Genomic DNA, 25,658 nt, shown 5'->3' on the forward strand with positions numbered 1-25,658 from the left:
TTTATTTATAGCTTTCTGTTGAAAAATATAATTGCTTTAGCAGCAATTTTTATCGTGCCAAAATATGGATAATTGCAACATGTTCCCACATCATGACATTAATTTAAATGTTTGTCAACATTACATGAAATTACATGAAAATGTAATACTTTATGGTTTGGGTAAATAAAGAATTCATTTCAGTATTTCTTCGAGAAATAGCGTTTAGGCTACTTTTGTCACACCTTAGACACATACACAGCATGCGAAAGACGATATATTTCAACATTCAATTAGACACATTAACAGACATAGTCAAAAAAAAAAAAAAACATTTTATAGAATAACCCAATAAACACCTTCTCTCTCTCTCACACACACACAAACATAATTCAACAAAACAGTTTAATAGATTTAAGCATGTTTTAATAAGTGTTATGACTCTCCTGTTGCGGAGTCAGATGCATAAAAAGCATTGTGCTCAGTTAAACAGACAAAATGTTGCCATCCATTAACAATTTGACTTATTTATTTGGCATCTTTATATTCTTGTTTGTTACATGTTGTTGTTCAACAAATGACATTTGATTATAAATTGTAGTAATATTTAATGGAAATTCTTTGGCAGTTTGGCGTTACATTGTTCCGCCATAAGATAGCAACAGAGATCAATATGATCAGTTCTTAATGGTGCAAATATTTTTCCTCAATGGATATTTAAATCTACAGCTAAACAAAATCATCACAAAACAGGTAAATCTCACCAAGTCCATCTATCTCTTTTATATTTTTATTGTTTTAATAATAATATAGTAATGTAGTGGTGTTTGCTTTGATTTTTGCCAACTCTGTTTGTCCAGTTCTAGTTATCTAAACTCATTAGCTTTGATGTCTTCTGTGGTGTTCACCAGGTAGGCTGGATCCAGACTGGAATTGGTACAATTTCTAGAATCCTTTGAATGGACCTTCTAGGACAGAAACAGGAAAGCATAAGTACACAAATTAACATAGATTCCATTTATATATTTTTTCAGACAAAAGATGAGTTTTTTTATTATTTATTAGTTATAACTGTAGAATAAAAGTAAGGACAAAAATGTATAACTTAAGAGTCTCAAATATTATATATAGTACAATGTCTTTGATACATTCATTTTGACATTGCAACTGTATATATTCCCAAATCATGTTTAACAATACTGTATATTTTTCCAAAGTATTTTCTATAATATTCTTTCTTCAGGAAAAAGTCTTTTGTTTAATTTTAGCTAGAATAAAAACAGTTAATTTTTTTTAACCATTTCAAGGTCAACATTATTTAATAATAATATTTTTATTAAGTAATATTTTTGATTGTCTACAAAACAATCCATCATTATACAATAATTTGCCTAATTACCCTCAATGTCACTTTAAGCAGAATACTAGTATCTTGAAAAATATATAGTCAAATTTTTACTATTTACTGTCATCATGGCAAAGATAATATAAATCAGTTAGGGATAAGTAAACAGAAATGGAGGAAAAAATTAAACAGGGTGGCAAATAATTCAGGGGGCTAATAATTCTGACTTCAACTGTATATGTATGTACAGTATGTATGTATGTATGTATGTATGTATGCATATATAAAATCCATCATTCCAAGGAACATTCAAACAGGGTCGCAAACTTGTATGCTTGCAACTATACCTCTAGAGCTGTAGTCAAAAACAAAGTTCCTAACTGTGCTCTATTCCCACTTATTCCCCCTATGCCCTATTAATTTTCATTTAGAACATTCTAACATTTAAACTTGGAATGATTTTTAAAAATGCATTAAGGTCATCTCTCTTAGGTGTAATTTGCTTTCAAAGTATTCGTACAGTTCAGTTTTACCGATCTTCATGTTTATAATTGTGCTCCCTTCACAGTGCATTTTACAGTTATGCCTCATGACGGAAGCTATAGGGGACCTATTATTTAAAAAGCTGAATTTACGTTACGTCTCCAAAGCTTGTGAAACCAAAAAAAAAAACAGAAAACACATAGCATACGTTAATTATTTTCATTTATAGTGGGTTATTTATTAAGTATCTGTACTGTATAACACATGTGCCTGTGGGTCAGAACATTTCTGCAGTGGTTTGCATGTCAAATTATAAAAGTAGACTTTTCCAAAAAATTTTAATTTATAAGCAATATCCTAAATAATCATCATCATCATTATTATTATTAATATTAATGTAGGATTTTTTCAAATTTCCTAATAATCCTATATGTTCCATTTACATACATTTCAATTAATATGGAAAGCGAGTGGATGTTTTTACCATAACTAAAATTGAATTTTTAACAGGTTTTGTGTAAAACAATATAATTTGCACAAAGAAATTATGGGGTTCTTCTCTGAAGAAGTTGATTATGCCTGTTTAGAGCGTCATAATGGACGTTTTACGCTATAACTGACATGGTTTAGACGATGGATCTGTGACTGAGAAACTGCGGGTTTTGGGAAAACACTCGTGACTACATCATTTTTTCCCAAACAATGCATCGTACTATGATTGTGCAGCTGCAAGTTATGTCATTGTTTGTTTTTTCCTTGTTTGTCGTTGCACCCCAGATCTGTTAATGAAATGTTATTTGAAATGTTAAAAAAAAAAATACAAATAAAAAAACATTTTAAAACTTATTTTAATAGTTTTAATATTTTGGTGCTTTTTTATTTCATTACAAAAGCTCTAAGAGAAAAGATTTTCAAGAACCTTGTTCACATGTTTCTGCATTATTACAGATGTACTATGTTATTAGTCACTTATTCACTTATCTACAATTAAAAATAGTGACAATGTGGCATAACTCTGTTAAATGCTTAGTTTCTGTTACTGGTAAATATAAATATTTAGATGATCAATACTACCTTTGCTACTGCCTGATACGATTTCGTTATCTAACATATCTGTCTGTAAGGTAACATTGGTCTCACACTGCTCTGTTCTCCTCACATTACAACACAATTACTCTTCTCTAACTGCTGTTATGTCTGTTGGTCTGTCCACAGGCTCATAATTGTATGGCTGTGATGCATCGTTTGTGTGAATGTCTCAGAATATCTTATCTTGGCATCCAAACGTGCACCGCGATCAGTTGTCTTCATACTGTTTATATGTGCGATCTTCCTAGTTCAACGTCACTTACAATCTGGTGATTTTTCACATGCGGAAGAACATTTATGTGACTAAAACGACTACAGATGGCTTAAAAATAAACTTTAACGTGTATTTTAAAGAAAATGTAGTTCCTACTTTACTCTCATGCACATTGACTCACTGGGGTGTCTAACCTACAATATGCTCTTTAAGGCATGTGCTGTTTATGAACTAGCTTTAAAAACAACATACGAGTCACATGAGTTCATATGTGAATATCACTACCTTAGTTAGTTGTTAGTTCATTGTTTGCTAATGTAATACAATTTTCAACTACTCTTGAACTCCTGTTTAAACTGTTTATTTTGATGGAAACGGAACACATTTCTACTGCTTTTCAGTGTAAACACGTATTAGATCAACCATTACATTTAAACACAGGAGTTCCAGAATAATTAGAAATGAGTTAAGGATAATGTGCCCCAAGTAAAATCATCCTGACAAAGAAAACAAGTTTATGTTAGTCACATTTAGCTTATGTAAAAACAAACATGAACTAACAAGTAATTAAACTAGATTCATTGTATTTAGATCTATTGGCATTTACTGTTAATAGATCATGGTAAGAAAATATGCTATTTGCACTTAATGTAAATAGCCATTGCCATTTTCTTATTCTGTTGGCTAATATTTTCCAAATAAACGTTTTTCCCATGGCATACTATAAAAATAAATAGCCTATTAGTTCATTAACATACCATTCTGCTTTCTCCTGCTATATTATAAAAGTGATAAGTATTAAACGTTTATTGTCTCAATTGCAGGTGTCTTTTTGTTGGGTTGCTTTTTTCAAAATGAATCGTAATATTGGTGCCCCATTCAGGGTATATATAGGCAGAACTGTATAAACCCAGATTTAAAAAAAAACAAGGATTTTTAAACACTTTTTCCAGTACTTATTTTTTTTATTCAAGACTGACATGCAGCGTACTGAACACCTGAAATGTATTCTCAGCAATGCACTTTAAATTCAATAAGAACTCTCCAATTTATTCAAATAAAATACATTAGTAATGTAGTAATTAATAATATATTCATAAATAAAAATATAATAAACCTACAATAAATGTGCTTGTAAAATAAAAAATAAAGTAATGTATTTGTTTATGTTCTCTCAAAGATGGAAAGAGAACTGAAAATTTGTACCCAAGTAAAAATACTACTACATTGGTAAAGTAATACTACTAGTAACTAATACTAATATTAAGTGTACAAGTAAAAGTAAAAAAGTACTCTTTTTTTAAAAAAAATACTTAAAATAAGCAATTAGTTAGTTTAATAAAAAAACTGATTTTCATTAAGGCCCTTTTCAAGTGTAAACTTGATAGAATGGTTCAAGTGTTTAATCACAAGGCTATATATATGGGAATTTGCACTATCAAAGGAAGTGTGGTTGCTTTTTCCTTCACCATAATTAATTTTTCAATACCACTGGCAGAACTATAAGGCCATAGATATATTTGATGTCCATTTTATTAAACAATATTTTCTACTTTGAAATGTTTAATTAAAGTATATGAAGAAAAGATTGAAATTGTCTTTTATTTACACATTTTACACTATTTTACTTATTTGCTCACTGCTTTGCAATATGGCAAATTTGTTGAATATATAGCTTTACAGCACATGAAAATTGTTTTACACTTGATTTTAAACTAAAATGATTTTACAAATAAGTACACTGTCAGTAATGAAATAAAAAAAAAACAAATGACTTCTGTATTTGAAATATGACAACACTAAAATTTTTGAAGCAGTGTTTTAAGAGCCTTGTTGTTTACTTGCAACATTTGCAGAAATGATTGAATGCACAATACCTGCATTCCCTCGTCAAAATTCAAATTGTATTTAGAAGAGTGACTGACAGGAGGAGAGTCAGTTGCTGTTAGACAAAAAAAGTCTGAAATGTGATTCGGTCAGAATGGCCGGAATAAGAAAACAATAACAGACATCTCTATGGTAAAAACATTTGAAAAGCATTATGCCAATTAATCATTTGTTTTTTAAAAATCATTTTTTTAAGTCCTTACAACAGAGAAAGGCATTTGCCCGTCCTTACATTTCACATAAAACTACACAAGACTGTGATAAACTAACACTATTCAGTTGATCTGAAACCCCAAATACGTTTCCCTTCTGAGTTCAAGATTAAACTCAGAGTTGGTTGAACCACCTTTCTGAAACAGACCCCAGTTTGAGCATCAATGTGCTGCAGCTCTTTTTAGAAATAAGGGGCAGAGACGAGCAACGGTATATGTTTGAACTTTAAACACAAACACATTGGGCTCTATTTTAACGATCTAGGCGTAAAGTTCAAAGCACAGGGCACAAAAGCATTAAGGGCGTGTCTGAATCCACTTTTGCTATTTTAAGGACGAAAAAATCCACTCTGCCTCATAGCGCATGATCTAACAGGGTTGAGCTTATTCTCTTAATGAGTTATAGGTGTGTTTTAAGAATAAACCAATCAGAGTTTCATCTCCTATTCACTTTAAGAGACTGTTGTGTCGCGCCTTGGCGCATTAGCTATTTACATGGCGGACTTTAAAGGTGAAAAACTAAACGCTTCATTACCAAGAAAACAGTTAAATATCTGCAGTGTGAAAATGAGAGAATGAGCCTCCTCATTTTTTACTTTCACTATCTTTTGTAGATAAGAAAACATGTTGTACACACAAATCAATTAGCCTATACCGAACTAATTTAGTTTGATTGCAAAGATTTGTTCTCTATCTATTTCTAAATCTATTTCTAAATTCAAAATCTATTTCTAAATTCAATTCTAATTTCCAGCAAACGAATAAGTGAACAATTATAAGGAAGTGTGCTCAAACAACTGAGTTATTTCCAAACACGTATGCTATGCCCCATATGGTCCAAAACCTGACAAGTGGACAAATCTAAGCTTGTTTAAAAAAAAAAACAAATATACACATGCAAATGGATTTACTATTTAAACAACATGGTGGAAACGGCAAAACTAGTGTTGCACTGGTCTAAAAATAGAAACGCGTCTTGAGCCTTATTGGGCTGAGTGTATGATAGGGCCCATTGTATTACATATAATAAACAAAACTGTTTGTTGTGTTTTTCAATTTTCATTATGTAAATGTAATAAGCTCATTCTGTTATTATGAACATATGGTTGACAGACCTACCTAGTGGTTAATCCCCCATTCATGCAGAATCAAGGCATCTAGTGTATATAATCATCCAACTGACTACAGGCATCAGGCCATCCTGGAAAACAAGAAAAATATCTTCACTAACATTGTAAAAGCTGCACATATACTTTAATTTTATAGATTTAAAAAGTGATTGTTCACCAAAAAGTGAAATTTACTCACTATTTACTCTCCCTCTAATGCAGGGGTGTCCAAACTCGGGTCACCCTAATCAAACACACCTGAAGCAGCTAATCAAGTTCTTACTAGATATACTAGAAACCCCAGGGCAGGTGTGTTGAAGCAAGTTAGAGCTAAACTCAGCACCACAGCGGCCCTCAAGAAACCTTCAAGGGTTTCGTTAATCTGTTGGACAAAAAAAATAACAGTAACCACTTATCATTTATGGAAGTCAATGGGTAAAGGTTTTTAACATTTTTCTAAATAAATTTATTTGTTTGGAACAAAAACAAACTTAAACAGGTTTGTAACCATTTAAGGATGAGTAAATGAAGGCAGAATTTAAGATTTTGGTAAAAAAAAAAAAAAGCCAAATATAAAACAAGCATCTTATTAAACGTATGGAACAGGCAATAAATATGCTGATGATTCAGTCTTTATGAGCCTCTTTTATGGCAGAAAAGAGAAACATGGCCATTCTTGGATTTTTTTCATAAAGTGATGTAATGATTCTAAACGTGTTGAATAAAAAAACATAAAGAAATGTGTATAGACTTGAGAAAAAAATAAAATATAATATAATATAATATAATATATTGCACCTACATTCATTAATGGAGAGCATACAGAAAAGTTTTTTGACCTGGTTTTAGAGATAGGACTCGTGGGTTAAGTGTATTAACACTCAAGCTAAGCAGAGACATTGTTTTTTGATGTCCTTTTGAATCAGCAATAAAATGCTTAAGATATTTTACTCTGCTTTTATTAAAAGTATATTGACTTGTTTGCAGTATTTGCTGGTATGGCAATGCTACTGAGAGTCAAGAAAAGTGTTTAAGGAAAATAGTCACCACTTCTAGTAAACTGGAATACATTTACAAAGATGGAGTGGTCATAAAGGCAATCAGTATTGTGGCTGATTCAATGCACCCATTTAGTTCCTCATCTGACTATTTGCCATCTGAGCAGAGATACTGTCTCCCTGTGGTGTCAAAAACAGACTAGTCAGCTGGACTGCTTATTGTGTTTTATTCTATTTATTTATTTTATATACTGTTGAATGTGAACATGTTGTCTTTGGCATGTTGTTTGGTGTGATGCCTGCTAAATAATTCTGCAAATCAATAACAACTAAACAAATATACAAACTAGACAAATAACCCTACCTACCTACTATCTAACAGCATAAGCGATGATTTTCGCCTGCACCTTGTAGTACACTCCTTTTTGAGAGCCATCTTGAAACCCTGAGTGAATCCAAGTAGACAGACAAACAGCTTATGGAAAATTCAAATTCTACATAAGCTCATATGCGAGGGCCACAAAGATGAAACACTGCCTTCATTCTGGTTGAAGATAACGGATGTACCTCAAACTACAAAACAAAATGATGAAACAGGTAAGATATTACATATTAATAATAAAAATGCCAGTTATCATCATCATCACCATCAGTATTATACATTTAAAAAACAAAAAGAACATATTTACATGAAATCACACATTTTCGAAGGTCAATCATCATTAATTAATCCATCATAATCTGTTCTTTCCTTTCCCAATGTATGATCTCTTAAAATATAAAGACGTTTCCTGGATACACATTTATTAATACTAGCATAAAATGTTTAGATGTAATTTATGTGAGGCCTAAAAGAAAAGACTTAAGCAAATTTAAATAAAATTACATAAGATGAATAAATACAGGGCCTATGCTACTTGGTAAAAATAGGTATTGGCAATGAAAATATATATTTTTTATAATAATTACAACATTTTAGAGTTGGCTAGTTTTTAAAAGAAAAGTTTTAAAAGATTTGTTTGACCTTTGAGTTTCTAAAATTCACTCTATGGGGAAAATATTAACTTGAGAGCATTTTAAAAGATATAGGCACCATTAAATCAAAGAACATAATTGAATATATAAATATAATTAATATACATGTATATTATTTTAACTGTAATATTCACATTAATTTATTAATTACTTAACAATTATAATACAGTTATTATTTTTTTAAACATCATTGTTTTAATTATTTATTAGGAATTGAATATAGGAATTGAGTGAATAGGCCTATATATGAATAATTTAGACAAATACAAAAATGCGATTAAATAATAAAATCAATAATAATTTAATAACCCTACACAGCACTTTTTATTCATATCTAATGACGATTATAACACAAACAATAACACATTTTAATCTTCAATTATTCATTAATAAACCTTTTAATTTGTCACTTTTTACTCCGTGACTAGCCCGCGAAACCAGGCGGTGGGCATTATATAAGTTGAGGTCTGTGCCCATCGCGGACACAGCCTGGGTCATTTAAGTGGACATTCCTAACGAACATAACTGCCAGTTTTCCTGAGGTAAACGTCTTTTTTAACTTTATCGTTATATTTTATTATAAATTGGTTATAACTTGTTCATACAAGTACCTACGAATAAAATGGTGTTTTAAATATCAAGAATAATGGTTATTATATCGAGTACGTTATTCATTAATAAAGATGAGGGGTATTTGGCGCTTGTTTTCGTGTTAATAACAATAACGTTATATACAATGTCAGAAAAATGTCGCTTCTAGTAAATGTACTACATTTACTATTCAAAAACAGTATTCTCGTATTTTTTCCGTGTTTTCTCTACAATCGCTATATGTAGGCTATCTTACGCCGCTAACGGTTTAAACGGTAAAAGCCGTTTAGCAAGTATGAAGCATTTTACGGTAACTAACGTTAGTGGTAACACAAATCCGACTGAGACTTTAATTTAGAGTCCGTCATATTATTTGTTAGATTAAAAAAGCAAAACAATACTACAAACAAACAGCAGGTTGTCCCACATTTGGTTTGACTGAATCAATGTGCGTGTATGTACAGTGCCTGTGCGTCTGTGTGTGTAAAAAGAGCGCCAGCTCATTCATTCATTACAGCCAGGCTATGAGACCAAGAAACGCTAACGTTACACTTTTAAATTAATATAATAAGCTGTAAGGTCTCAGTCGGATAGAGTGCACTCTGCGTTTTGCTTATCTTATAAGTGCAATTTTAGGCTATGTTTTCAGTCTTTATTAACTGTGTAATCTGTTTTCTTTTCAGTGCCGACTGCCCCTGCTTCTTGTAAGTACCATTGATTTTATACACTTTAATCAATTAAAAAAAAAACATTTAAAACTACAAATACTTTAAATTTAGACATTTGCAATAAAACCTAATTTTGTCTTGTTTTTTTCCCTTATTTTGTTAACATCAGCTACCCCAAAGGCTCTTTTAAGGGCCGAAAAATATCTTTGGAAATGTAAGTTTTAACTGACAATATTTACACGTCTCAATATTTAGGTTTAGACAATTTAGACCCGTTTTGACCCGGGACCTTTAATTATTATTATCATCAAATTAAAATTATAATCTTATATATTTTTATAATTTTTAAAACGTTTATCATTATTATAAATTATAAATTGAACTGATTATGAATTGAAATCGTTTTTTAAATCAAGATAAGTAGGCAAAACCCGGGAAGGACATTGAAAGGTTTGTGGTGAGACACTGTTTAGTTGCTTGGTATCATTTTTAAATAATTAGTTGTCAAGTGAATTTGTTGATTCATCCAGTATTTATCCGACAGGCTTAGTAGCAGCAAAGTTGGACTATGTGTTTTTCACATTTTTATAACATTTTAAGTTAACACATCTTTGTATATTTTTAATAGTCTGTCTCTAAATGTAATGTATCTCTGCGTAGAACCTAGCCTGGGATCACTTTTGCATATGCAGAAAACATTTATTTAAATTAAAAACCGAAAATATCCTTAACTGTTTAATTAATGCATTAACCCAGTAAGTGTTTTACAATGTCATGCAGTTATGACACCTGTCGAAGTTTAATGTAGCTTGAACACACGAAGAACATTATGTGACATAAGTGACGCATCGCGACATAGTCAGTGACACTGAACCGTGGGGTGTGCAGGTTACCATCAGGTTACCAAAGCTTAAACCATCTCCTTCATGTAAATATCATTTATATAATATGCACTAAAGTCTGGCCTATATTTGACGCTTCAGTCGACGTTATCAAGTTAATTTTAAGTTGAAAACCGTTTAGCGGAAATGAATTATGTGATCACGTGTAAAAAGAAGGTTTTCACAAATCAGAGAACTATTTGATGAGAGAAAACGCAGAAAGTTTGACAAATGTGGGTTTTCTAAGTTTATGTATAGTTAACGTTACATGAAGCCATGTAAAGCATTTTTTCCCACTTTTATAGAATGTCCCTAAATAAAACTTTCACCTGTCCGCTAATGCGAGCGCAATTTGCGTCAGGCTGATTATTTGTCACCATTTACACACCAAACAATGCAATATTTATTTATCACCTTATGATTTATTTCTCTTTTAATCTATAATGGCAAGCGCATGACCGACGCCTCACGGAAGCCACAGTTCAGTGTCCCACCTAACGTTACTTCATCATCTGACAAACTACAACGCAACGCTAAATTTATTTACTAACGTTAACGTTTCCTTACGTTTTATCACTCGCTTTTAACCCTAATACCCAGCGCATGGACATGTAGAAACTGACATTGCTAATTCCTATGCAAGAATGAAGTAAAATATTTTCGCCAACGTTAGCCTACACAGACTTCATATGATGTCCATATTTTCTTGATTTGTAACACATTAGAATATAGTAATGACAATAAAATACTTACCTAGTCAGCCTTTAGGTGTTTGAAAACATTAACAATGCCCACAACAAATGCAACTACGATACTGCGAATCCCCGAAGCATGCGAGAATCTCGGCGGGAATTTTTTCTTTAGCACGTTTTTGGCGAACGACACACTGCTAGTTTATACCGCCGCCTAACGGAAAAATGGTAATTTACTCCAAGACCAAAAGTGTCCCTAGGAAATAACTAAATAAACACTTCCTAATAATGATAATCCAATAAAATTTTATTTGTATAGCACTTTTCATAATTACTCCAAAACAACTTCACAAAAGATGCAAATATTAGTTTTCACATCTTAACCAGGATTGTTAATAATTATGGAGGGCACTGTAAATGTCGATGATGCTGTTGGCCCGCTAAAAATCAGCATACAAGAAAAAAGTCATAGGTGAAATTAAACATCTTTAAGAATAAAAATGTAAAGTCTACTCATGGCTTCTTGTTTGTTACTGGATTGGAAGGTCTTATCACTGGCATTGTGTTTCACATTCTTTGCTAATATCTTTATGCAATTTCAGATGTTATTTTACATATTAACATATAACACAAAAGATTTGTTTAAGAACTGTGTTTAATTGTTAATTGCCTATTTTCGCAGTCATCCTGCATCTCTGACTTGTCATAAATATTAATTATATTAAAATTAAATAAATATATTTTTAATTTGCAGACATGTAATATCTAGTGCATTCAGTGATGTTTTTCTTTTTTTCAGCAGAACACAGAACATCTGAGCTTTGTAAGTATGTTTTAACTGTATAATACTGTTAGATTAATTAAAGCTACATAATGTTGTATGTACAAAAAACCGGCAACCATCATCCCAGTCTCATGTTCTGACTTTAACAACGCATTTAACAAATGCCTGGCTGGTCCATGATGGTCTTATATATATATATATATATATATATATATATATATATATATATATATATATATATATATATATATATATAACTTTTGGTAGTTAAACACGTCACACAGTTTTAAATACATGGTACATAAAGGCAATGATAAAAGCTTAAAAGTTAAACTGATTGAAAGATGTTTGCATCAAGTCTTCTATCACTTTATGTTGAACATAAAATGTAAAAATTCTTAGATGACATAAAAGTAGTGTTGGATAGAGTACACTTTAGGAAACACAGATATAATCAAAATATCACTCTAGCTAAATTAAATATAACTTTTGTACCTTCAGGAAAATACTCATGTGCACCTATAAGCTTTGGCAAAACATGCCTTTATCAGTATCAATGTCATAATGCATACACATACACATGCACATGAGTTTGCTTTTTAATATATTAGCCATGTGTTAGCCATATATTAGTTAATAAATATTATTAACTGTCATCACGGCAAAGATAAAATAAATCAGTTATTAAAAAAGAGTTATGTCTTGAAAAATATCTATTAGAATATTATGTGCTGTCATCATGACAAAATAAATCAGTTATAAAATAAATCAGTTATTAGAAAATAGATATTACAACTATTATGTTTAGAAATGTGTTGAAAATGTTCTTATACACACACACACACACACACACACACACACACACACACACACACACACACACACACACACACACACAGTTGAAGTCAGAATTATTAGCCCCCCTAAATTATTTGCCGCCTGTTCATTTCTTCCCCAATTTCTGGTTAACAGAGAAAATATTTTTTCAGCACATTTGTTATCATAATAGTTTTAATACCTCATTTAACTGATTTATTTTATCTTTGTCATGATGAGAGTAAAAAATATTAGACTAGATATTCTTCAAGACACTTCTATACAGCTTAAAGTTACATATAAAGGCTTAACTAGGTAATTACGTTAACAGGTTAGGGTAATTAGGCAAGCTATTGTATAACGATGATTATAATGATGTATAACGACGAACTGTAGAATATCGAAAAAAAAAAAGATATATATATAGCTTAAAGAAGCTAATAATTTTGTCCTTAAAATGTTTTTTTTAATAGAAATGTCTTTTATTCTAGCCAAAATAAAACAAATAAGACTTTCTCCAGAAGAAAAAGAAAACATTATCAGACATACAGTAAAAATTCCCTTGCTTTGTTAAACAACGCTGGTAAATATTTAAAAAATAATAAAAATAATTCTGACATCTACTATATATTTTTAAATAAAATTATTAGCCATCATTATACAATGACTTGTCTAATTACCCTAACCTGCATATAGTTAACCTAATTAACCTAGTTAATCCTGTAAATGTCACTTTAAGCTGTATAGAAGTGTCTTAAAAAATATCTAGTCTAATATTATTTACTGTCATCATAGCAAAGATAAAATAAATCAGTTATTAGAAATGAGTTATTAACACTATTATGATTAGAAATGTGTTAGAAAATTCTTCTCTCTGTTAAACAGAAATTGGGGGGAAAAATAAACTGGGGGTTACACTGTGTGTGTGTGTGTGTGTGTGTGTGTGTGTGTGTGTGTGTGTGTGTGTGTGTGTGTGTGTGTGTGTGTGTGTGTGTGTGTGTGTGTGTGTGTGTGTGTGTGTGTGTGTGTGTTTTAGTATGTATGTATGTGGTTGTCCTATTGAACATAAAATAAGATAATTTTAGGAGATTGTCCCCAAAAATTTGTTTCTTTTGCTAAACACAAAAGAAGATATTTTGAAAATTTGAAAATCCAGAAGCCATTGACTTCTATAGGACTTTAAGTTTCAACTGGATATCAATGGCTACTGGTTTAATTTTTTTAAAAATATTTTCATTTGTGAAAAAAAAATACAAAGGGGTGTGGAACCCCTTTAGGGTGTGTAAATGAAGAGGTTTTTGTCGTTGTTGAATTCTGAAATAAAGTAAAAAAGGTTGCATGCGATTAGTAAACTAATTATTCAGGGAGATAATAGATTAAAGGCAATTACATATATTTTCTATGTGGTTTTAATTCTTCTTTTATTCATACATTTTTTTGTCTTTCAGGAGAATTTCCAAAGCAACAACATCACAAGATCCAAGTAATAATACATACACAATACATTAGAACCTAAACATGTATAGACCTAGCTCGTATAGAAATACAAATATAGCTTAATACATGTGCAGTACATGTACAAAATATTGACAATAGCACACATTTACACACATCACAATGTCTTACTGGACAAAAAGAAGAAAGACTTTGGCCACTGTGCAAGAGATAGAACAGGAGATTTTGAATGAATACAAAATACAAACAGAAAACAATCCCGAATCTACTGCACAAGTTAACGCATCTCAAAACTTTGAAAATAGAGATGAATTGCCTTCTTGCAATATAGTTTCCTCTCTTGCGACCGACCACGATAACCCATGTTGGCTTGATTCTGATTCTGAATCTCTTTCTGACAGTGGTAGTATCTCTGATACAGACCAACCAAATGCAGAATCTGACAGCAGTAGCAACGATTCAGTTAATCAGTTGCAAAAAAAACTGCAAACATGGGCAGCATCTTTTTGCATACCTCTCATAGCTCTAACAGCACTACTGGCAATCTTGAGGTCCGAATTTCCTGATTTGCCCAAGGATGCAAGGACTCTTCTTGGCACACAGACAAAGGTACCTGTAACTAAGATATGTAATGGGGAATATTACCATTTTGGCCTGGTCAGTTGTCTACTGAAGACATTGGACCATATTGCCAGTTTGCCAAAAATAACAACTCTTGCTTTGCAATTTAACATTGATGGAATTCCCCTTTTCAAAAGCTCCAAAACTCAATTTTGGCCAATTCTCGGAACGATTGACTGTGACAAAACACGATCGCCATTTATAATTGGTTTATTTTGTGGCAATAGCAAACCAAGCTCAGTCTGGGAATACTTGAGAGACTTCATTGCAGAACTGAGGATAGTTCTGCGTGAAGGTATTGTGAGGAATGGAACTCGGTTTAAGGTTGTAGTCTCCTCCTTCATATGTGATGCCCCTGCAAGGGCATTTGTCAAACATGTCAAGTCTCACAATGGCTACTATGGCTGTGACAAGTGTTCCCAGACTGGAGTTTGGTCCAATAAAATGACGTATCCTGAAACTGACGCACCTTTACGTACGGACGATGACTTTGAAAAAATGAAAAATGAAGAACACCATTTGGGTAACAGTTTAGGCCCCTTGACTGGAGTAGTAAAAATGATAACCCAGTTTCCAATTGATTACATGCACACCTGCTGTCTCGGAGTGACAAGAAGACTGATTCAAATGTGGATGAAAGGCAAACAGCTCAGAACAAGGTTGTCTTCACAGCAAATTCAAAAGATCTCAGACAGGCTTGTTGCTCTCCGTCCTTTTATGCCTAAAGAATTTGCCAGAAAGCCTCGTTCGTTGAGAGATGTGGATAGATGGAAGGCCACAGAGTTCCGTCAATTTATGATCTATACTGGGCCGATTGTTTTAAAAGGATTTGTCGAAAATGAAATTTACGACAATTTTATGCTCTTTTCTGCTGGCATGTTTCTGCTCCTCAGCCCTGGCCTTCCTGGTTCAATGATAGAAATTGCCAACAAGATTCTGTCATCATTTGTAAAACATTACAGCCAGCTTTACGGCACAGATGAAGTTGTTTACAATGTTCACCAAGTGATTCATCTTGCAGAAGAGTATAAAGCATTTGGCCCTCTTGACAACATATCTGCATTTCCATATGAGAACTACTTAGGAACACTGAAACGGTTGGTTAGAAAACCAGATCAACCTTTGCAGCAGGTTGTCAGAAGACTATCAGAAATGCCCACAAAACAATCTCACAAATCAAATCAAGAATCACATCTCTCTTCAAGTACAAAAGACCCAAAGCTGGTGCATTTCTCTGATTGTGTTTTATCACCAAACCAAGGAGACAACTGCATTCAAATTGACACAGGCATTGCTGTAATTAAGAACATAATGAAACAGGGTGAAACTGTCCATTTAGTGTGTCAGACGTTCAAGAAAATGGAATCTTTTTACACTTACCCGTGCGACTCCTCTGCAAATGGCTGTCACAGAGTCTCTGTCTTGCAAGAAAAGACTGATTTGGTACCTTTGTCTAGTGTAAAACAAAAATATGTCCTTCTTCCAGAAAATGAAAACAGTTTTTTTGCGCTACCCCTCATCCATTGTAGATAAAGTTCCCTAAGCATAGAAAACACAGTAAATACTTACATGTAGTGTCAGCTTCTTTTGGGATTTTTTTAATAATGCTAACCACAGACTAATTGCATCAAAGGTAACAGTCTGTATTGCGTAATTTATGTGTGTGCACATTATAATACACATATCATACATGTGCCTATATATATATATATATATATACACACACCTGTATGTATGTCTGTATGTATATTTTGCACTATTACAATATTTTTTATCAATTGAATTTATTACAATACTAAACATACAATACATATTTTATATATAAATAGTTATGTTTATTATACTAAATATATACACATACACAGATCTTATATAATATTTATACCCTCAGACCTTAAAAGGTACTGCCCCAGTGACAGCTTTCATACCTTTATTTCTAAAAGTGTATGTATGTAAACAGTTTTTTTTCTATTCCTGTTATTTTCCCATACTGACATTACATAAAGATAAATGCATTTACACATCCCTTTTACATATCACACAATCACAGGTTTGTAATGGGTATGGGAGCTGAACACGCAGCAACCCATAACAAACCACACATATTGATTCACACTGAGATCTAGAGATAAGAGATCTTTTAGTTACTTTTTTTCCTGTCCTAAACAGTGATGGATAACCAGTGTTATGCACTGGTAGAATTCCCTGACAAGGGAACAGATGTTGTCCCTGAAAATTGGCTTTTGGGTCAAAAATGTTATTGGCCAAATTACAATCCTACAAAAATAAAGACAGCTGTGAAGAAAAAAGAAGCTGTCAAAGACGGATGGAAACTATTTGAGCCTGTTCGTCTACTTAAAAAGTGTGGTAAGAGTTGTATGCAAATATTAAATTATTTATTATCTCCATGAACTTGTTACTATTCAAGATTCACTGAAGATTTTTATTTATTTTAAATAAATATTATTTATTGTCTATATATTATTAGATACCTTAGAGAAAGCACAGAAGATGCTAAAAATGTATGTGGAGTCCAATCTCCCTACATCTGAATTAACTTCTGATGAAGAGGGAAGTGGAAACAAAATAAAAAGAAAGAAAAGGTTAACTTTATATACTAAAAAAACTATTAAAGTGATGTCTTATTGATAACTAATTTGAGTGTTTCACTTCACAGGCCTAATCCACGATTTATTGACTTCTCAGAAAACGATTCTGATCAGGACATAACATCACATAAATTGAGGCTTGCTGCAGCACCCCCAATAGATTTTACAGGTAATGAACTTTTTTATTGTAACTATTAATTGTTACTTTTTTCAGAAGTAACAATATCTTGTTAAGGGTGATAAAGTAATTATAATAGAAAAAGTTACATTAAAGTTACATTGCTAGTAATAATATAGTAGCATTTCTGTTTTAGTCTTTTTAACATCCTGCTCATTCTGACATTTTTGTAGCTATGAATGCTTCAGCAAATCTGGCTTCAGGACAGACTGATTCAGGCTGCCATGGTAAAAATGCACATTCCCCCCAGTAAATTCACTAATTTTCTGAATACTCCACAAGTTATTCCCCAGTTTAGGCATCTTTTCCTCTTTAAGCTGCAGTCACTTTGGGCTTTTCCTCGCATAGACTCCCATTCATACGCACGCGAATGCGTCAGACCGGAAACGCAGGGTCATGCGTTAAGTTTCGCAGGTTGCTGCGGTGCAAAGTTCAAGCTTGGTGAACTCTGACCTGCGAAATCGCATCACTTGACTGCGTGAGACCAATCGAGGATTAAAGCTACGGTCACATTAGAGATTGAGCATGCCAAATTCTGTCGTGCGGCACTGCGAAAAGGGACGGGATTAAACAAGTTTATTAGACATTTAAAAAAAAAGCAAGCGATTGCTTCATGTTTTAAAATTCTGTCCAGGGATGTCATGCTTTGATCTTTTGATTGTTTTTCTCTAAACATAAATTTTAAACATTGACCAATGGCTTGCTTTTTTAAATGTCTAATCATCTAGTTTAATAGCTACTGCCCCTTTTCACAGCGCCGTACGACAACATTTTGCATGCTCAAACTCTAGTGTGACCACAGCAAGGCTTTCTAAAAATATCAGTGCAGGTGTGTTGAGGCAAGTTGGAGCTACAATCTGCAGAACACCGGCCCTTTAGGGGTTTGGGCACCCCTACCATAAGTTAAAACATGAGCGCATGCATTGAACACCACAAGTTCTCTTTCGTGATATTTAAAACCATCAATAAACCTTAAACACTCTTTTTTTTTACCTTTTAACCTATTTTCTCTATTAGCCTATTGATTTTTCATAATCATTGGAGGCCGAAATTGAAAATTACTTTTGATTAATTGCACAGTCCTGTAATATTAGCTATTATGGCGAAGTCGTAACTAACTTAACTTTAAATGACTTACACTTTGAAACGTTTCTCCCTACATCCAAGTCTTGCACAAGTAGCTCTAATGAATGTCCTGGAAGTTTTGGCGTCAGTCACTTGAGGCAGGTAAAAGCAACCAATCGCATTGTCTCAGTGTTTGGGAAGGGGAGTACTCCCGTCGGTTAACCCTTTTGGAACCTTTTTATCTTAATTGTTAACAGAGTATTATTTTATTTTGAATGCGATTAAATTATTGGGTGGAACATATCAACGATTGGTTAATATTTGTGGGATCTTGTCCAGAAAAAAAAATTGCATTTTTATTTTTTAGAACTAAAAAAACTTTCATTTGTTTTTAGTCAATCCAAAAAGAGGACATATTGAGCACCATGGGACAAGCCATGTACAACACCAAGAGTGTTGGGTAAGTAAGTTACTTAAAATGTATATATTTTTTATTACTAATTGCATTATTAAAATTGGTTTCACATTATTTTCGTTGTTATTTTGATTAATTTTCTATGAATTAATTAGAAATTAATTGTATTATTTAGTCAAACATAGTCTTATATCTTTAAAAATTTAGTTTTTTTAATAGCACACATAACAATATTTAGCTAGCAAACAGAATTACTATGCAAAAAAGTAATGTATGTATATATATATATATATATATATATATATATATATATATATATATATATAATGTATGTATATATATATATATATATATATATATATATATATATATATATATATATATATATATATATATATATATATATACATACATAGGGTATATATATATATATATATTTTTTTTTATATATATAAATATATCAAAACAACAAATTTTTTCGAAACAATGACTTCATATTCCATACTTAAAATGTGTGTTCATTCTTAAATTTCTAAATCAAATTAATTTATTTAAAATAATAAAAAAGAAAATTATTTAGTTTTTACTCTGCTATATTTCCAATATCAAATTTGTAACTTTTTATGTTTTTCATATAAAAATGTTTTTTCATATGAAAATAAGATAATTCTGTGAAGCATACTTATATAAAAAACTACTGTCAAATTTATTTGCAATATTTTAGGCAGGTATATTATAAGTAACTGCAATAAAATTTCTACAAAATTAATAGTAATCTTCATTTTCTCAGCCTTTAAATGAAATAATTATAGTCACTAATTACTTTGCAATTGCACCAAACTCACCAGGACCCAGCCTACCTTGCACACCAGAACACACAATATAATGAAACACACCAGGTCACAGCCTACCGAGCACATGAAGACACTCACGAAGGACACCAGGACAGACACCATCAAGCACACCAGGACAGACACCACCAATCCCACCAGGACACATATAGAGCTCAGCTGGACACAAGATATAGTCCTCACTTGGACCCACAGTACAGAGCTCACCAAAGTACATACTACAGAGATCACCAGGGAACACTGAGTGAACTGGTTAATGGTAATGATTTAAGCAAATACATCTACACTACACCTTTATGTTAATTTCATGCTCATTCCTCACTTTGTAATGCATTTTATTTAGTTTGGACTTAAACAGGCTAAACTGTATCCACTAATACATCTTGACATCCATGTTCCTTGCATTTTTAAAGAGCGATACATGGACCAAACCTCAAGTCAGACTGCCTCCGCCCTTGTTCCCAGTGGTATGTTTTTCTAAGTGTAACCCCTCAAAGTTTATTAGAGATTGTTTCACCACATTTCTAATCATAATAGTTTTAATAAATCATTTCTAATAACTGATTTATTTTATCTTTATCATGATGACAGTTCATCATATTTCATTAGATATTTTTCAAGACACTTCTATACAGCTTAAAGTGACATTTACTAGCTTAACTAGGTTAATTAGGTTAACTAGGCAGGTTAGGGTAATTAGGCAAGTTAATGTGTGATGGTTTGTTCAGTAGACTATCAAAAATTAGCTTAAAGGGGCTAATAATATTGACCTTAAAATGTTTTTTTTTTAAACTGCTTTTATTCTAGCCAAATAAAACAAATAAGACTTTTTCCAGAATAAAAAAAATATTATTTTATACTGTTTATATATTATACTGTGAAAATATCCTGAATCTGTAAAACATAATTTGGGAAATATTTAAAAAAAGAAAAAAAAATCAAAGGGCCTAAAAATTCTGTCTTTAACTGTATGTATATATATATATATGTGTGTGTATATGTGTGTATGTATGTAGTGTTTTGGTTTGTTTGTTTAATCTTAGTCTTTCAATTACTAATGACAGAAATTAGCTTGAGTTTCTCCCTCTACAATATTTATTAACTAATTGATTAATTGTTTTCTTTGCAGAGTTGTCTCCTTTTAAAAGGAACGTTTTGAAAATTTTATTGGAAATAAAAAATGAGCAACGAGAACAGAGGGCAATGATACAGCAATTACAGGGAGCGCCAATACCCATTCCACTTCAAGCCGAAAGCAGCTTTGCTTTCCCAGCACAGTCACTGGATGACTTTGATGCCCTTGAGAAGATGCTGCAAAATGATGCTGAGACAAACAGATTGGTATGTCTAGTAATGTAGTTACAATTATGTTTCACTTTTTTTAGGTCTAGGACACACTAGATCAGGGATAACCAAACTTGTTCCTGGAGGTCCGGTGTCCAGCAGATTTGAACTCCAACCCTATAATTAAACACACCTGAACAAGCAAATCAAGGTCTTACTAGGTATACTTGAAACATCCAGGCAGGTGTGTTGAGGCAAGTTGGAGCTAAACCTTGCACAATAGTATCTGGATGCAGCTTTTTATGATGCAAGTTGAGATTGCATCACTTAGCGATGCAATGTCAGACACAATGCACTCAATGGAGTGAGTGACGTCACTGTGACAGGTAGGGTTAAGAGTGGGGTTAGGTGAGCACATTAAAAAGCATTGATGCAGCTCAGATTGCACTGCACCAGTTTTGCATTCAGACCCCTCTCACCCTGCAGGGCACCGGATCTTCAGTAACGAGATTGGTAATCCTTGCACATGATGTTCATATCTTTAAATATTATTTGAAAATGTTAATACATTTTTAAATAATAGTTTAAGATTTGAACATATAATAACATTAGTAAATGTTACATTAGTAAAAACAAAAGTTTACTAATCCCATTAGCCTATTAGTTCCTCATCACTACAGCAAGAGTGCTCTTAGGATTTTGTTAATGTGGTGGCATGGGACAGAGGAACTAATAGGCTCATGGGATTAGTAAACATTTTATATTTAATAGCCATTTGATCCTTAATCAAATGCTAAGTTTTATCTTCATCATAATCTACACTACTACACCATAAAGCATCTAAGAAACCTGTTTTGATATATTTGCATTAAAATTATGGTTTGTTTATCTAGATTCTTTTGGTAAATTTGTGAACAAAAGTTATTGATGATTGAAGTCAACAGATAATGCCAAAAATAAAAAATAAAAATGTCAAGCAACCTCTCAGATATCAATCAAAATTTGCAATATTCCATCTAGATAACTTAACTGAATGTTTTGTCTGGTTTTGTGTGGATTTAGATGAACATTTATGTTAATGCTGATGTTGATTCTCATTAGATTTGCCAGCTGTCACTACTTGGTGGACTCAACTTGCAGGACACTGTGAGACGCATGTTAAGCCATGTTTTAACAAACAGGTTGGCATCCCATTTTAATTGGGCTGGACGTGGAAAGAAAAGGAGCTTTGAAGCCTCAAATTTGCAAAAGACAATGTTCCGTAAGTAATAGTTGGTTTTCTATACAAACAATCTCTAAAAAATGTAGACATGATTAAATATATTAGATAAATGTGAAAAAAATAACACAATGTTAGTTTTTGTTCTTTTTTTTACTTTCAGGTGCATTAAGAAATACTTCCCAGGGGAAAGAAGCATCAAAAACAGACTTTAGCGAAGTAGTAAAAAAATGGTTACGTTACGCTCCAGACAGAGATGGTGGCAGTGGACGACAATAAGTTCCAAAATGAGATCTTGCTAATCAGTTTGTTTTGTTTTGTTGTGTTGACTGTTGACAGTTTCATCTAATTTTCAAAATTTTTAAATGACATTAAATTTAAGAAAATTTTTAAATAAAAAAGTGTATTAGCATCTTATTGTCAATAAAGGTGTAAGTCTTTTAGGTGTTCAGTTTTAAACATAATAAAATTAATAATATTAGATTGTTTTGGTGAGATTTCCATTAAAATGCCTGTAGGCCTGTAACATTCAGCTATATGAGGTAGGCTACAATTATATTGTTTTAATGCTTGTAATTAGAATGATTAATTGAGTAGTAATATTGTAGTAATTAATATATATATTTTATTTTTTATGTAGGTCAGTATGTGGCGTGTTTGCCGTCAAGACCATACAGTACGTGCATTCCACTGAAATGTAAGTTTGTGCATTTTTACCGCTACATATGTTTATTATAAACACTGAACATGGGAGTTTGTGTGTGCTATTATTTTTTACAGACTCTTAGCTTCTACAATGTTTAAATGTATATCCCCAGAACAATATCTAATAGATATTGTAAAAGTATCTTTAATGTTTTTACATTTATCATTGGTGTTTTTACATGCTCCTTTTCACAGAAGCATTGTGTTTGTTGCTGCATGCGATTCAACCAACAGGAGAAGATCTTAACGCTATCCACACTTGTACGATGAGAATGTGAGTTTCACAACTTCTGCCAGTCACAAATCCAGAGACCAAGATCCTCTGTCTTAGTTAAAAAAAATCATATTAGGGTTTAGTTAGCCTACATTTTCTTGTTTTCTATTCTCAAAGTTAATTTACATGCCAGCTAAGGATCTGTTATTTTACAATAAGTTTAGTAAAATCATGGCAAGCAGTAAAATTGTGAACAAAGTAATTTTTTTTTTAAATAAACTTTTACAACATTTTTTGTAATATTGTCCTTATACTCTGTGCTCGTTTTTGTGATTGTTTTAGAACTTCCGATTCAGTTAGTTCATTCAGAAATGACTAGAAATAACAAATTGCAGAGAACATTTTATTTTTAATATTATCACTATTGAGTGAAATTTTCCTATGCATGTATGTTTTGATCATTTGTACCATTAATCTTTTTGGAAAATTACATATATATATATATATATATATATATATATATATATATATATATATATATATATATATATATATATATATATATATATATATATATGGTTTATATATATATATTGTTTAAACTTGTTAACCTTCAGTAAATATGGAATGATACTTTATAAAACAATGCACTAGATGTAACGAGCATGTAATTATTGCATTTTAACTGTGTTTAATGCAGGATTTCTGTGATCTCCAGTTGAAGACATCAGATTTTTGACTGGACAGATGTACCAACACCAAACTGAACTATGCTTTTTCATGTCCTATGAAGGTATTAATATGGCAAAAACGAGCACCCATAATAGTGGAATATGTAGTAGCAACAAATAGTCAGTAACACTTTCCATGAAAATCTATATTTGTAATGCATTATGCATATATTTAAAAAAATATGAATATAGGTATTTTATGCTAAACACATAACCTTCTAATTATAAAACTTTCATATTTGTTCTTACTACTTTTTCAATATTTATGGTCTGCATGTTTTTTTTTTTCTTTTCTTTTGTGGACTTTTCCATTCAAAACGTCTTTTACTTTACCTTATGCAGACAAAAAAAAAGACTTTATATTTCTTCAATTGATGAATAGGATTAACCAATAATAAAAAATAAAACCATATCAAAACCAAAACTAGTTAAATCTTATTATAATAATACATTAAAGAAGAATAAACTGAAATTTAAGAATAAACAAATAAAAAACTTCAAATAAGAAACCGTTTTTTATTTATTTTTGTTTTTGTTAATACTTCACATTTTAAGCCTTCCACATACAGTAGGCTACTTGTCTGTCCTGTGTGGTTTAACAGGGATCATATACCTCTTTGAAACGTAGCCACGGCCGGAGCAAGCTGCATTGGCGCTCCAGGCAAACGACTTGTTGCGGACGCCGCCCTCACTATTTTGCCTATTCTGCCAAGGTCACCTCTATGGACGTGCCAGCACTGAACGTGCCTTATTGTAAAACTGTAGATAATTAAATGCACAATAATATATTTACTTTCGTGTAGCTATGGTAGTGGATTTGTTAAATTTTCTATACTGGCTGCAGAAAAAAAAGAATATTAGTTTACTTATTCAAAGTGTCTAAAAAATTGCTTTGCAGTCAGCCTGGGCTACAGTGCCCTAAATATATTCATACCCCTTGAACCTTTCCACATGTTGTCATATTAACAGTTAAATAAACCATCTGAACCATCTGATAAAGAACAAGCTTCCTCCATTTAGGCTTTTTACTTTACTTTAACTCTTTCCTTTACTCCTTTTTTTCGTGGATAAGGAGCGGTGTTGTACGCACTCCATTGAAGACATCCATTATAGCTTACATATTTCGTTTTGTTTGTTAAGCTCTAATATTTGTTTCAAAACTATTTCTAAATTCAATTCTAATTTCCAGCAAACGAACAAGTGAACAATTATAAGGAAGTGTGCTCAAAAAATGAGTTTTATCCAAACACACGTCCTATGGTCCAAAACCCGACAGGTGGACAAATCTAAGCTTTGTTTTAATAAAACGTATATGAATATGCATATAAATAATACTACTACTACTAATAATAACATTATACAAAAGCAAGTAAATAAACTGAAAAAAGACCCAGAAATGAAAGCATGGTGACAGTGTTTTTTATGTAATAGTTGTAATATTTTATTCCTTTAATTGTTTTCATATAAAGATATTTGCATAGTGCTCTAAATCCTATAAAACAATGTGTATGCAATTAAGGCGCACAAC

The 25,658-nt window shown here is 31.9% G+C and overlaps 2 protein-coding genes and 2 long non-coding RNA genes across 11 annotated transcripts; 3 read left to right on the forward strand and 1 right to left on the reverse strand.

Moving 5' to 3' along the window:
• Positions 1-300: 300 nt before the first annotated feature.
• Positions 301-11,335, reverse strand: LOC147842261 (uncharacterized). 4 transcript variants are annotated; one of them, XR_015499097.1, is made up of 5 exons: positions 11,245-11,335; positions 7,685-7,889; positions 6,518-6,700; positions 6,329-6,410; positions 301-947 (listed from the first exon to the last, which is right to left on the reverse strand). It is a non-coding gene; the product is annotated as an uncharacterized LOC147842261 (long non-coding RNA). The 4 variants fall into 4 exon arrangements; XR_015499098.1 differs by having other exon boundaries at positions 384-947; positions 7,685-7,761; XR_015499099.1 differs by having other exon boundaries at positions 384-944.
• LOC147842262 (uncharacterized) lies at positions 8,678-22,961 on the forward strand. 5 transcript variants are annotated; one of them, XM_087267460.1, is made up of 15 exons: positions 8,678-8,893; positions 9,626-9,646; positions 9,780-9,824; positions 11,983-12,006; positions 14,232-14,266; positions 17,029-17,226; positions 17,348-17,462; positions 17,537-17,637; positions 17,820-17,873; positions 19,107-19,171; positions 19,975-20,236; positions 20,391-20,444; positions 21,107-21,318; positions 22,363-22,522; positions 22,644-22,961. In XM_087267460.1, coding segments are annotated over exons 5-15 (1,338 nt in total). In that variant the 5' UTR covers positions 8,678-8,893; positions 9,626-9,646; positions 9,780-9,824; positions 11,983-12,006; positions 14,232-14,265; the 3' UTR covers positions 22,760-22,961. The 5 variants fall into 5 exon arrangements, with proteins under 5 accessions (XP_087123586.1, XP_087123584.1, XP_087123587.1 ...); XM_087267458.1 differs by having other exon boundaries at positions 8,682-8,893; positions 11,986-12,006; XM_087267459.1 differs by lacking the exon at positions 8,678-8,893 and having other exon boundaries at positions 9,519-9,646.
• LOC147842263 (uncharacterized) lies at positions 14,289-16,522 on the forward strand. The gene has a single exon (XM_087267428.1). It carries the CDS (start codon positions 14,401-14,403, stop codon positions 16,390-16,392), a length of 1,992 nt encoding a protein of 663 aa, XP_087123554.1. The 5' UTR covers positions 14,289-14,400; the 3' UTR covers positions 16,393-16,522.
• A 99-nt stretch (positions 22,962-23,060) lies between the features above and the next one.
• Positions 23,061-25,658, forward strand: LOC147842264 (uncharacterized). Its single transcript, XR_015499109.1, has 3 exons — positions 23,061-23,177; positions 23,381-23,459; positions 24,100-25,658. It is a non-coding gene; the product is annotated as an uncharacterized LOC147842264 (long non-coding RNA).

This window comes from Danio rerio, chromosome 9, assembly GCF_052040795.2.
Source record: "Danio rerio strain M-AB ecotype USA chromosome 9, GRCz13ab, whole genome shotgun sequence".
Lineage (NCBI taxonomy): Eukaryota > Metazoa > Chordata > Actinopteri > Cypriniformes > Danionidae > Danio > Danio rerio.

Coding starts and splice junctions, on each gene's coding strand:
- LOC147842262 (XM_087267460.1), top strand. Junction 17,227..17,347: donor TCGTCTACTTAAAAAGTGTG/GTAAGAGTTGTA, acceptor ATATATTATTAG/ATACCTTAGAGAAAGCACAG. Junction 17,874..19,106: donor GACTGATTCAGGCTGCCATG/GTAAAAATGCAC, acceptor ATTTGTTTTTAG/TCAATCCAAAAAGAGGACAT.
- LOC147842263 (XM_087267428.1), top strand. CDS start 14,401: ATGTCTTACTGGACAAAAAGAAGAAAGACTTTGGCCACTGTGCAAGAG.